The 13,033-nt window shown below is 46.3% G+C and overlaps 1 protein-coding gene across 1 annotated transcript; it reads left to right on the forward strand.

Moving 5' to 3' along the window:
- The first annotated feature begins 1,276 nt into the window (after positions 1–1,276).
- On the forward strand, positions 1,277–11,813 carry LOC143294245 (uncharacterized). The gene is made up of 5 exons (XM_076605676.1): positions 1,277–1,643; positions 7,277–7,376; positions 8,250–8,383; positions 10,021–10,309; positions 10,860–11,813. Exons 1-5 carry the CDS (start codon positions 1,285–1,287, stop codon positions 11,178–11,180), a joined length of 1,203 nt encoding a protein of 400 aa, XP_076461791.1. The 5' UTR covers positions 1,277–1,284; the 3' UTR covers positions 11,181–11,813.
- Positions 11,814–13,033: the final 1,220 nt, after the last annotated feature.

Genomic DNA, 13,033 nt, shown 5'->3' on the forward strand with positions numbered 1-13,033 from the left:
GACTTGATTTCGTCTCAACTCTAATTGTTGTTATGTTATTAAGAGAATGTAAATTATTTCTTGTTTGTTTCTTACGTGACTGAAATCACGAATGTGTTTGGACAAACCATACATTGTTTGCTATTCCCATGCCTTTTAATCTGCTAAAGAGTTAGAAAATTTCCATAACAGAATGTTCTGTCCATAGTGTCTTGTGAAAATTTGTTTGTATAGATAGATAACTATCAACAACAAGAATCGATGCGCTTCGATTCCTGAACATCAAAAGGCTAGCTTGTACAGAAGACAATTTACTGTAAACAATCCAACAGAAGAAAACCCCACAAAATCTCTGAAATGCACAACACTGGTCCTTTTTTTTTTTCTGCCCCATCATCTGCACCGTTTCAGTGGCATTACTCCCACGCCGCTCATTTAGATTCCCCACATACACGGCCACACCCGGGTTCGTCCGTCACAGTTCCAGCGTCGGCAGTCCGCAGGGAACCATCGATGTTAGGTCGTCAGGAGGCCACACACCAGCGGAGACCCTGCACTGCTGCTGAGTCACTTCGGTGGTGTTCAGAGTGCCTGTTCCGATTTAACGTACTTAGGACGCCACCTACTAAGCCCCCTACTAACGACAATAATGGCCTTGTCGCGGAGCCAGACTGAGTGAGCTTCCCTCGGAGAGTGGAGACCGCCACCACGTCCCTCAAACAACAGTCCCCCATGAATCTGCCGACACTGAAGACATTGACAGGACTCACCCCAAGCACAGAAGTGGAGGGGTATCGAAACTGAGGTTACCATGAGAGCAGGGCATGAAAGGCCACAGACTTTGAGACTGTTTTGTCTATATTGATGATGATGGAGGAGGAGGATGACGATGACGATGTTGCCATGGAGGTCCATTTTGGTTTGGGACTGCGTGACAAGGCTGTACTCTACGCTTCCTGTCATAATGATATCTCGGCGTTAACCAGGCCCGAGAGATACAGACACTTGCAGTGCTGGTCAAGTAATTAGAGCAACACACCCAAAGACGCATCCTTGAAGTGGATGACACTCGACTGTGTGGCCCCAGTCTCCCCATTTAAGCCCACAGCACACTCAACTCCGGGTAGGAGCCGGTCACGGGCCGAAAAACCCATCTCTGCTGGGATTCGAACCCGCGTCCTCCCAGCCGTCAGTCCGCGACGCTAACCACTTCGCCACGGCGGCTGGTGACACCGGTACTTTATAAACACCTGTCCAGCAGCAGCAACAAGATAAACTGTCACCAGTCCGACCCCCAACTGACCAATGGTTGTCATGGCAATAACAACGCCGCAGACTCTTGGCGCAGTAACGACATCGGCATGCGTCTATCTTTCCGTGGCACAAAAAGTGTCTGCCTTGACCACAGTTCCTGTTGACGTCACCAGGACCACCTTTCTTGACGACGTCACCAGTACAGTGGCCCGAGAGGCGGAAGTGACGTTGCAGAACATGAGCACGCTCCGTCCGTTCATCAGCAACGCCATCAGAGACGTCATGGATACCGTGATGCACGTTGGCGTCATCCCCGTCATAGTGCTGTGTGGCGTAATCATGAACGTCATCAATATGGCCGTCTTCCTGAGTCAGGGGCTGTCTGACAGGGTCAACATCTGCCTCTTCAGGTGAGTGGGAAAAAAAGCTCGCGTTGAGTTTGTGTCTTTCTGTCTGTCTGTCTGTCTGCCAACCAAATTGCCTATTTGCCTGTCTGTCTCTCCATTTCTTTTTTCCCCCGCCCCTCACTTCCTAGTCTTCTTCCCTTCTTGTCGTTCTCACCATAGACATTCTTTCTTAGGGCTGGAGACGGCAGATGATTCCCACTAATTCTTAGTGCTTGACGGTGTTACATCAAACAAGACAAGGCATTACAAGACAAGAACAGAGACAAAACATTACAATAAGTTTTTTTTGTTAAACCAAAGAAGGAACATGAAAAAGACACGACAACACACGATAAAACGGCTTAAATATTTAACACCACAACACACGCTAGAGCAATAACAAAACCGAGGCAGATGTGATCATTTGCCACACATGTTTGCAATGCAAACAGCAGAACACTAGGACATCAAAACCCAGGCAAATGAAAACAGTCAACCAACACACTTAAAATGCACGCTTCAAGACACGCTTGGACAATTGCTGCGCCAGATGATGGGTTGTTACAAACAAAATGAGAAAAAGGTGGCAAACCCCAAATGACACAAACGTGAGAAGAAAACATCAAATGACATGTTTTTGAAAATGAATACAACTTCAACTAACCAAACCAAACCAAAAAAAAAAACAACAACAAACAACACACAAAAAAAACACCACCGAAAGGAATTCATATCACTGATTTTATGAGTCGAGGTTCACTATTAATTTTGGTTATTGGTGTTAAACAATGAAAAGGATTTATCTCAGAACACTAGGACGTGGCAGAACAAAAATTGAAATATCCACTTCCGTATTTGTCCACATAAAAAAGGCACACTAAAAACACAATGAAACTCGCCACCAAATTCTCAAGAAATACACTTTAGATACATTCTTTCATGATGTGGAATACATAGTTCCCTTCCTCTCAGGAACTTAGACTACAATGGACCTACATTACGATAAATTATTGGTCTTCAGTGTTACGTCTTTTCACTTTTGATTTATAATTATTAGACTGAAAAAAAAAGGAAGTGGGGTTGGAGAGGACGGCTAAAGAACAAATGGATGCAAACGCGCACGCGGGCGCGCGCGCGCGCGTGTGTATGTAGGTGGAGGGGGTGTGTATATGTGGGGTGTGTGTGTGTGTGTGTGTGTGTGCGCGCGCGCGCATGTGTGTGTGTGTGGGGGGGGGGGTGTGCGCGCGTGCGTGCCTGTGTGTGTGACAGATAGAGAGAAAGAGAGAGAAAGAGAGAGAGACAGACAGAGACAGAGAGACAGGCAGGGAGAGACAGAGACAGTCAAAGACAGAGACAGAGAAGGAGAACGTCAAATGAAAGGAGAAATGTATGGAACATAGCAAACTGACAGGAGAAGAAGAAGAAGAAAAAAAAGCCAAAACACAGGAGGCAGTTCAGCACACGACACACACACAGGCGGAGGACTGGCCAGAAGGCACGAGGCACACTGAACTGCTGTCACATCAGTGGGCCAGTGTCGGACTCCGGTCCTTCTCCTCTGGCAAGGAGAGCTGGCCTCGTGGTAACCAGCCCGGCTAGGAAGCCAGGGTACACGGGTTCGAATCACTGAGATGTAAACAAGTGGAGGCAGCCCGTGAACACTGGTGATGAAGAAGCACCTCTTATTTCCGCTTTTGCGCTTTCATGAAACGACCACAGTAATTCTCTTCTCACAGGTTGTCCCTGAAATCTTCTTCAACGAATCCAAAAACTTCAAAATAATGCTGACTCTCAGAGTCCTACGTACTGATCACATTTCTTCTCACCTCCATACTCTGTGCTGGCTCCCAGCAGAATTAAATACAAAAAGTTGCGTGTCCGCTCCACCGGACCCACCTATCTTTCTGACCTCATCAGTGCTTACACTCCCTCAACGACTCTCCGCTGACCTCATCAGTGCTTACACTCCCTCAACGACTCTCCACTGACCTCATCAGTGCTTACACTCCCTCAACGACTCTCCACTGACCTCATCAGTGCTTACACTCCCTCAACGACTCTCCGCTGACCTCATCAGTGCTTACACTCCCTCAACGACTCTCCGCTGACCTCATCAGTGCTTACACTCCCTCAACGACTCTCCACTGACCTCATCAGTGCTTACATTCCCTCAACGACTCTCCGTTGACCTCATCAGTGCTTACATTCCCTCAGCGACTCTCCGCTGACCTCATCAGTGCTTACACTCCCTCAACGACTCTCCGCTGACCTCATCAGTGCTTACACTCCCTCAACGACTCTCCACTGACCTCATCAGTGCTTACACTCCCTCAACGACTCTCCGCTGACCTCATCAGTGCTTACACTCCCTCAACGACTCTCCGCTGACCTCATCAGTGCTTACACTCCCTCAGCAACTCTCCGCTCTTCCTCTGAATGTTAACTTGTTATCGTGACAATAGCCTTCCACATATCCGCTGATCTCGCTCCATCTCTGCCTTTCGCACTAGAATCTCATCTTTTCAGAACTTATATGTGAGCGCTCTTGGTTTTCTACTTTTCCAACACCGCCCTATGCCTCCCAATTCACTTTGCATGTACGGGTAATGACAGAGTGGGAAGGGGAGAGGGTGTGAGAGAGAATGCTCACGAGTGTTTTCTGTAATTTGTAACTTTTCCTTTCATGTAAAATGCCCTCAGCAGTTAGAGAGAAAGGGTAATAAAATGTACATTATCATTTATTCTCACTATTCTTATTATAAGAACACATTGTCGGAAAGGGATGGAGCATTTCGCCATATTTGACCCCTTGAGTGGTGGTCTGGGTGCTAGTCATTCAGATGGTACGATAAACCGAGGTTCCATGTGCAGCATGCATTTAGCACACATAAAAGAACCCACGGCAACAATAGGAATGTCCCTGGTAAAAATCTGTAGAAAAACCCACACTAACTGTTAAAAAAGGGGGGAAAATGGTGGCGTTGCATTGTAGCAACGCGCTCTTCGCGAGAAGAGTAGCCCGAATTCCATACAAAAAATCTATTGTGACAAAAAGTAATGATATACAATGTAATTCGATACTCAGGTTACAAACATACACAGGACTGATGAGAAAGAAATAGAACGAAGAAGACGAAGAAGAAGAAGAAGGAGGAGGAGGAGGAGGAGGAAGGGGAGGAGAATGCCGACAAAACACGAAGAGTTTCTGACCCAGTCATCCTAACCTTGTGTCAAAGACTTGTCAGGGTTTTTTGTTTTTATCAGTTCAGTGTAGTGGCCATTTGTTGTCAAACACACACACACATTTACACACAAACGAGAGAGAGCTGGGTAAAAGAGAGAGATAGCTTTGTATATCGACAGATGAAAGAGAGAGAGAGAGAGAGAGAGAGAGAGAGAGAGAGAGAGATGTAAATGACCAATGTCTAATCAAAGATGCACCTAGGAACCCGCAATTTCTGATGTCATCAACAGCTGTTGGTGTTTACTTATTTATTTTCTCGATTCATTAATTCACATAATCACATTTCCATAGTTTAACATGTAATTGAATGACTAGTCAAAAGGTCAAGGAAGTAAACAGTAAATCAGCTCTTTTTTTTTCTTCTTTTTTTCTTTTTTTATTAATGAATGCATTCAAACGATGACATTTGCATAGTTTAACACATAACTGAAAACCCAGCAGGACAATGGAGATGACAAACAGCTGTTGGTATTGTGTTCTGTGGTGTGGTGTTGGAGTCTGGTGGTGTGTCATCAGGTGTTGTGTGGTGTTAGTCTGGTGGTGTGACATCAGGTGTTGGTGTTGTGTGGTGTGGTGTGGTGTTACAGTCTGGTGGTGTGTCATCAGGTGTTGTGGTGTGGTGTTACAGTCTGGTGGTGTGTCATCAGGTGTTGTGGTGTGGTGTTACAGTCTGGTGGTGTGACACCAGGTGTTGGTGTTGTGTTGCAGTCTGGTGGTGTGACATCAGGTGTTGTGGTGTGGTGTTACAGTCTGGTGGTGTGTCATCAGGTGTTGGTGTTGTGTTGCAGTCTGGTGGTATGACATCAGGTGTTGGTGTTGTGTGGTGTGGTGTGGTGTTACAGTCTGGTGGTGTGACATCAGGTGTTGGTGTTGTGTGGTGTGGTGTTGTGTTGCAGTCCGGTGGTGTGACATCAGGTGTTGGTGTTGTGTTGCAGTCTGGTGGTGTGACACCAGGTGTTGGTGTTGTGTTGCAGTCCGGTGGTGTGACACCAGGTGTTGGTGTTGTGTTGCAGTCTGGTGGTGTGACATCAGGTGTTGGTGTTGTGTTGCAGTCTGGTGGTGTGACATCAGGTGCTGGTGTTGTGTTGCAGTCTGGTGGTGTGACACCAGGTGTTGGTGTTGTGTTGCAGTCTGGTGGTGTGACACCAGGTGTTGGTGTTGTGTTGCAGTCTGGTGGTATGACATCAGGTGCTGGTGTTGTGTTGCAGTCCGGTGGTGTGACATCAGGTGTTGTGTGGTGTGATGTTGCAGTCTGGTGGTGTGACATCAGGTGTTGGTGTTGTGTTGCAGTCTGGTGGTGTGACACCAGGTGTTGGTGTTGTGTTGCAGTCTGGTGGTGTGACACCAGGTGTTGGTGTTGTGTTGCAGTCTGGTGGTGTGACACCAGGTGTTGGTGTTGTGTTGCAGTCTGGTGGTGTGACACCAGGTGTTGGTGTTGTGTTGCAGTCTGGTGGTGTGACACCAGGTGTTGGTGTTGTGTTGCAGTCTGGTGGTGTGACACCAGGTGTTGGTGTTGTGTTGCAGTCTGGTGGTGTGTCATCAGGTGTTGGTGTTGTGTTGTGTGGTGTTACAGTCTGGTGGTGTGTCATCAGGTGTTGTGTGGTGTGGTGTTACAGTCTGGTGGTGTGTCATCAGGTGTTGTGTGGTGTGGTGTTACAGTCTGGTGGTGTGTCATCAGGTGTTGTGTGGTGTGGTGTGGTGTTACAGTCTGGTGGTGTGTCATCAGGTGTTGTGGTGTGGTGTTACAGTCTGGTGGTGTGTCATCAAATGTTGTGTGGTGTTACAGTCTGGTGGTGTGTCATCAGGTGTTGTGTGGTGTGGTGTTACAGTCTGGTGGTGTGTCATCAGGTGGTGTTGTGTGGTGTTGCAGTCTGGTGGTGTGTCATCAGGTGGTGTTGTGTGGTGTTGCAGTCTGGTGGTGTGTCATCAGGTGTTGTGTGATGTGGTGTTACAGTCTGGTGGTGTGTCATCAGGTGTTGTGTGGTGTGGTGTTACAGTCTGGTGGTGTGTCATCAGGTGGTGTTGTGTGGTGTTGCAGTGTGGTGGTGTGTCATCAGATGTTGTGTGGTGTTGCAGTGTGGTGGTGTGTCATCAGATGTTATGTTGTGTGGTGTTGCAGTCTGGCGGTGTGTCATGAACTGTTGGTGTTGTGCTGTGTGGTGTTGCAGTCTGGTGGTGTGTCATGAACTGTTGGTGTTGTGCTGTGTGGTGTTGCAGTCTGGCGGTGTGTCATGAACTGTTGGTGTTGTGCTGTGTGGTGTTGCAGTCTGGCGGTGTGTCATGAACTGTTGGTGTTGTGCTGTGTGGTGCTGCAGTCTGGCGGTGTGTCATGAACTGTTGGTGTTGTGCTGTGTGGTGTTGAAGTCTGGCGGTGTGTCATGAACTGTTGGTGTTGTGCTGTGTGGTGTTGCAGTCTGGCGGTGAGCGACACAGGCTACATGGTCTTCATGATGGCCAACAGGGCACATCACATCCTCCGCTACATTGACGCCACGGCGGCTGACTACTGGGCGGTAATGCATTCAGTATCATCATCATCGTAATAATAATAATAATAATAAACAATAATGATAACATTAACAATATATTTTTGTTCTTTTCTTGTGTAGCACTTCTTGTTTTGTGGAAAAGTCAACAGAAAGGGAAAGAAATATACGCATTGATGTGCTGTATAGTGCAAAGGAAAAAAAAAATCAATAAAAGAAACTCATGAATAAATAAATTATTATTAACGTATCATCAGTATGAAAACCAATGATTAATTATGAGACTAATAGTGCTTCTTGGACTTCTGGTCGTGTGTGTGTGTGCGTGTGCGCGATGTGTTTCTTTGTGTGTGCGTCCACCAGCTTGTTGGAGTTATTGTGTAGTTATAAACGTTTTATGCATTTTTGTTGTTGTTGTTGTTGTTGTAAACGTCACGAGATCCCTGCCTGGGAAGCGAAAGCGTTATTCTGCATGATGATGATGATGACTGTATTTACAACTTTCTTTTTTTTTTTCATTCTAAACAAAACTAAGGTAGACCCTCATGGCCTCATCAACGGGTTGTGTTTCCGCGAAGATCAGGCATCTGCTCCTTTTTTTTAATTTTTATTTTTTTAATGATGTGTGTGTGTGTGTGTGTGTGTGTGTGTGTGTGTGTGTGTGTGTGTGTGTGTGTGTGTGTATTTTTTCTTCAGTTATACATACATATGTACATTTTAATTATATATATATATATATATATATATATATAATATTTATTTAATTTACAGAAGACAGGAAGACATGGTGTATCGTATATGGCTAAGTAGGCACGCTCTGATACAAAATCTGATGATGATGATGATGATGATGATGATGATGATGACGACGAAGATGATCAGACAAACGTGTCCTTGCAGACTGGATGTCTGTCAGTGGTGGGGGTCTACGTGGCGTTCCTCAACACCTCCAACTGCCTGGTGCTCCTCATCTCCCTGGAGCGGTGCTTCTGTGTCGTCTGGCCCCTCAAGGCCCGGACACTGCTGTCAGACACGTGAGGCAGGGCGGGGAGCGTAGGGGAGCAGGGGGCGGGGGGGTGGGGGGGGGGGCGAGGCGGGAGACATCAAGAGAGAGCGAGAGAGAGGGGGGGGGGGCGGCTGGGAAGGAGAGAGAAAAAGGGAGAGATGGCTTACGAGAGGGAGACAGGGGGGTGAGAGAGAAAGAAAGGGAATGGGGTGGGGGTTGAGACAGAGAGAGAGAGAGAGGTGGGAGAGGGGGGAGGGAAAGAGGGTAAGAAGGGGTGTGGAAGAGAGAGAGCGGGAGAGGCGTTGACTGAGAGAGAAAAAGGGAGATAATCGGTAAGGGAGGGGGAGAGAGAGAAAAGAGAGAGGCAGGGAGGGAGGGAGGAGAGAAGTTGACTGAGGGAGAGAGAGAGAGAGAGAGAAAGAAAGAGGGAGAGAAGGGGTGAGGGAGGGAGAGAGAGGGGGTTGAGAGAGAGAGAGAGAGGACAAGACAAGAAAAGACAAGACAAATAGTTTACTGAAATGGACCATTTGCCCATGTGCAAGGGAACAGTAGGGCAGGGACGAAAATCACACGTAAGAAAACAGCTTGCGTTCATTCAAACTGCATGCCAATGGCTTTGAATTGCATTATCCTTCCATTTAGTACGAGAGACCGACAGACAGACAGACAGACAGACAGAGATGCGGGAGCGGGGGCGGAGACCTGAATACATAAAACCGAAGTGCAGCCCTGGTGAATCGGACAAACGTTTCTTCTTTTCACGACATACAGTTCCCATAGACTAACACAGATCAATGGGCACTGTCTGCAGTCAGTATCAAAGAGACATGTCACGCAGATCAGGTCCCATCCGACTATTTCGCCGACTTACGATTCGCCCACTCTTTGACCACGCCGCCATCTGCAATGGCCACTTGAGAGTTTGACTCTCGGTTAAGTTTCACCTGCTCGTCATTGCCATTTCGCCAATTCTCTCCCTCTTTCTCCCTTTCCCCTTTGATGGATGAGTATGAAGATATGTTTGTGGACAGATATCATTCCTCCGTCGCCAACAGAACAAAGAGACGTGCACACACGCAAATAATGATTATAATAATATGAACTGGGGGAGAAGTTTCTCATTTGTTACATATATATTTTCTTGAAAATTTATTCAGTATACCATCCAAAATACCTGTCTGCTAATAATTGATTATGTACTCCCAGTTCATTCGTATAGTACACGTGTGGGCTTTTACGTGTACTGATGATCACCATCCTACTCTGTTTTCGTGAGGGGGGATATGCGGTGAACTAATGTGAATGAATTTCCCAACGAGCCCATGGCACAATTGGGTTGAGTACACACACACGCACACACACACACACACATATATATATATATATATATATATACATACACACACACACACACACACACACACACACACACATATATATATATATATATATATATACACACACACACACGTATATACAATTTTTATATGTAATCGTTAATAATGATGAACACGTCTATTATCATCAAAATTTGCACCTGAAAGACGTTGAAAAAACATCAAAAGACGTAGGGTTTGGTGCATTGTTGAGTAAAACAGCTTCATTCCTTTCAGTTTGGTGCTGGAATAAGTTGAACAAGTCCACGTCTTCTTCATTCTTTTCCAGAACTCTCAAGTGTCTGGTGCTTCTGGCTTTCGTTGTCTCTTTCCTGAACAACATCATGTTCAGCTTCAAGTTTGCCACCGTAACAGACGCTGACCCCATCACCAACGCCACCCGCTACCGCCTGGTCTTCACAGAGCTGTACCGCCAGCACAGAGACGTCATTGACTTCGTCTTGGAAAACGTCAACATCATCGTCCCCACCGCTTCCGTCATTGTCGTCATGACAACCACCACCATCATCGTTGTGCGCATGCGCTCCGTTTTAGAATGGCGGCAAGGGCGTGCACAGGTTTGGAAAAACAACAAGAGAGGATTTTGGCTGGTTGGTTGCTTGGGTGATTGGTTGGTCGGCTTGTCATTTGTTGGATTGTCTGTGGTGTAGTATGAAATTTTAAGCACTTCTTGTTCATGAGATTGTTGTTTTATTTTCGCAGTCATCGCTGATAGATGTTCAACAGTGTTTGTGCACAGGTGGGTGGAGAGAGAGAGAGAGGTGCGTGTGCGCACTCATGTTTATGTCACTGCTGTGTGTGTGTGTGTGTGTGTGTGTGCGCGCGCGAGTGTGTGTGCGTGTGTGTATGTGAGCATGCGCGCTTGCAGTGTCGCTCTTTCTATCAACGTACAGTCTAAGCAGTCCACACTTCTACACCCATACCCACACCCAACCAACCAACCAACCAACCAAATGGGAGTTACGAACAATATTTCCCCCTAAAAACCGACCATGTACTCCAAAATGAACCAGATAAACCTTTCCAAAAGAAGCCCCTATCCTGTACTAACCGAGTCATCCCCCCCCCCCCCCGCCCCCCCAACTCCTTTCCCGTGTGACCCACCAGATGACCACCTCCCAGGACCAGCGCGAGGCGGCCCTGACCCGGATGCTGGTGGTCATCTGCGTCATCTACACCGCTTGCACCCTGCCCTTCGTCACCCACTCCTTTTTCCGCCTCACGGTCCGGGGGTTCGGGCCCGGGGGTCACCTGGAGAACACGGCCAACTTCACGGTGGGTCTGGTCCACGCCGTGGCCACTGTCAACGCTTCCGCCAACTTTGTCGTCTACTGCACCATGAGCACGCGCTTCAGACACACGCTGCAGCAAATGGTGAGGAGAAAACCTGCAGCAGCATCAGTAGCAGCAGCACGTGGAACCCGTTAATTAACACCACCGCTGTCATCTCGGCACAGCGTGGCGACAGCCGTGGTGCAGAATTGATCTATGACATCACCTGTTACGTCGACGCTCGTGTCGTGTAAATAATCCAAGAGTTAGGATAACACATAGTTTTCGTCAAAGCTGGTGGACTCATAAACACAGCTAATCAGATAAACCATTTTTCACAAAACTGATCGATTTAAACGTGTCTGTCCAATTTCAGGAACGGTGGCTAGGCTGCAGCATTCCTGGTATCACTAATCGTAGGACTAACTCACAGATTCATGTGCCCTCACTGCAGAATTATCCAGAGGAAATCCTTCACCATTTTCTTGTTTCATGAATCGTAATCATGTCAGTCAGCTCAAGAAAACTGTCTATATATTTGCCTTCCGTAAAAAGCAGTGTGCGTACCACATGCGGTCAGATAAGATGAAAGTTTATTTGAATAAAAAAAATCTTGAAGAATATATTGACTACCAAGAGCGCACCTATTTCTTATGCAGCCAGTTGTAATATATCAATTTGTCTTTAACTTGTCAGGAATGCATTGTTGTGTGAATACTTATTACTTCATTGCTTAACTGATAAATGGATTTCTCAACTGGTCTGCTGTTTGTTTCCAGCAAACCTGGAAGGCAACAACACTTCTGGTCTACTATTTGTTTCGAGTAAATTAAAAGTCTTGAAAATAACTTCGCTGTTGAACGTTTCAATTTATTGACCAGATTTCTTTTTGTTGCTGTTGTTGGTAGAGAGAGAGAGAGAGAGAGAGAGAGAGAGAGAGAGAGAGAGACCCTGGGAGGGAAAGAGGCAGACATTGACAATGAGTAACAGGGAAACAGAACAGACAAACCGACATTCAGAAATGAACACACAAAGAGAGAGAGACGGACAGACAAACATGTAGGCAGGCAGGCAGGCAGACATACAGACAGACAGGCAGACAGAAAGAAAGAGAACGATAATTTCCAAAGGTCAATCATTAAACTAACTGGATGTCTCTTTCTTCCGACTCTCTCCCAGAAGAGACTGAAAGACTAACTACGACTAACTACAGCAACCAGCGGCATTGTTCAGTAATCAGTCTGTATTGGGCTCTGTTATGGGGAAGAGACAGACAGACAGACAGACAGAGACAGAGAGATCGGATACATTTGATAGTGATAGAATGTTTTTGCGTTTGGTGACAATTGTCATACCGTACATGCGTAAATAAACAACAGACACACACTGTAGATCCGTTTGGTCACACTTATCTACCAAAGAACTAAACTCCGGTCTCCCACCTGTTTATGACAACAGTTTAGATAGCATATGTTTTAATGCACAGAACACTACCCTGTTCCTGTTGGACGTCTAAACGGAAAACAAAGCAGCACATGTAACTGATGCATTACCAACATCACCTTCAGACACGGCATCTGTACACGATATCAGTGATATGATAATGGATTACATCCACTGCAAAGCCTCACATGGGGATGTTATTAAACCGAAAACTGAACAAAACCACAGGGATTGGCACGCTATGTTTTAGTGTAACTGCACGTGGTGTAACACACACACACACACACACACACACACACACACACACACACACATGTTCTTCAAAAAGTCAGTTTACATGCATAATGTCATATGCAGAAATGCCCCGAAGAAGACTACAGACATTTAAAACTAATGACCTCAGACAAAGCCATATGTTATGTATATCCAGACCAGAAAATAACCTGTACAAACCCAACTTCCAGTGATTTGGTGGAACTCTTTGGAATAACCTTCCATTCGCACACTCTCTATTATAGATCTGGTGGAACTCTTTGGAATAACCTTCCATTCGCACACTCTCTATT

The sequence above is a fragment of the Babylonia areolata genome, chromosome 19, assembly GCF_041734735.1.
Source record: "Babylonia areolata isolate BAREFJ2019XMU chromosome 19, ASM4173473v1, whole genome shotgun sequence".
NCBI classification, from domain to species: Eukaryota; Metazoa; Mollusca; class Gastropoda; order Neogastropoda; family Buccinidae; genus Babylonia; species Babylonia areolata.

Excerpts from the sequence above, each read along its gene's own strand:
- LOC143294245 (XM_076605676.1), top strand. The coding sequence starts at position 1,285 with ATGGTTGTCATGGCAATAACAACGCCGCAGACTCTTGGCGCAGTAACG. Across the intron at positions 8,384-10,020 it reads CGGACACTGCTGTCAGACAC|AACTCTCAAGTGTCTGGTGC; the intron begins GTGAGGCAGGGC and ends ATTCTTTTCCAG. Across the intron at positions 10,310-10,859 it reads GGCGGCAAGGGCGTGCACAG|ATGACCACCTCCCAGGACCA; the intron begins GTTTGGAAAAAC and ends GTGACCCACCAG.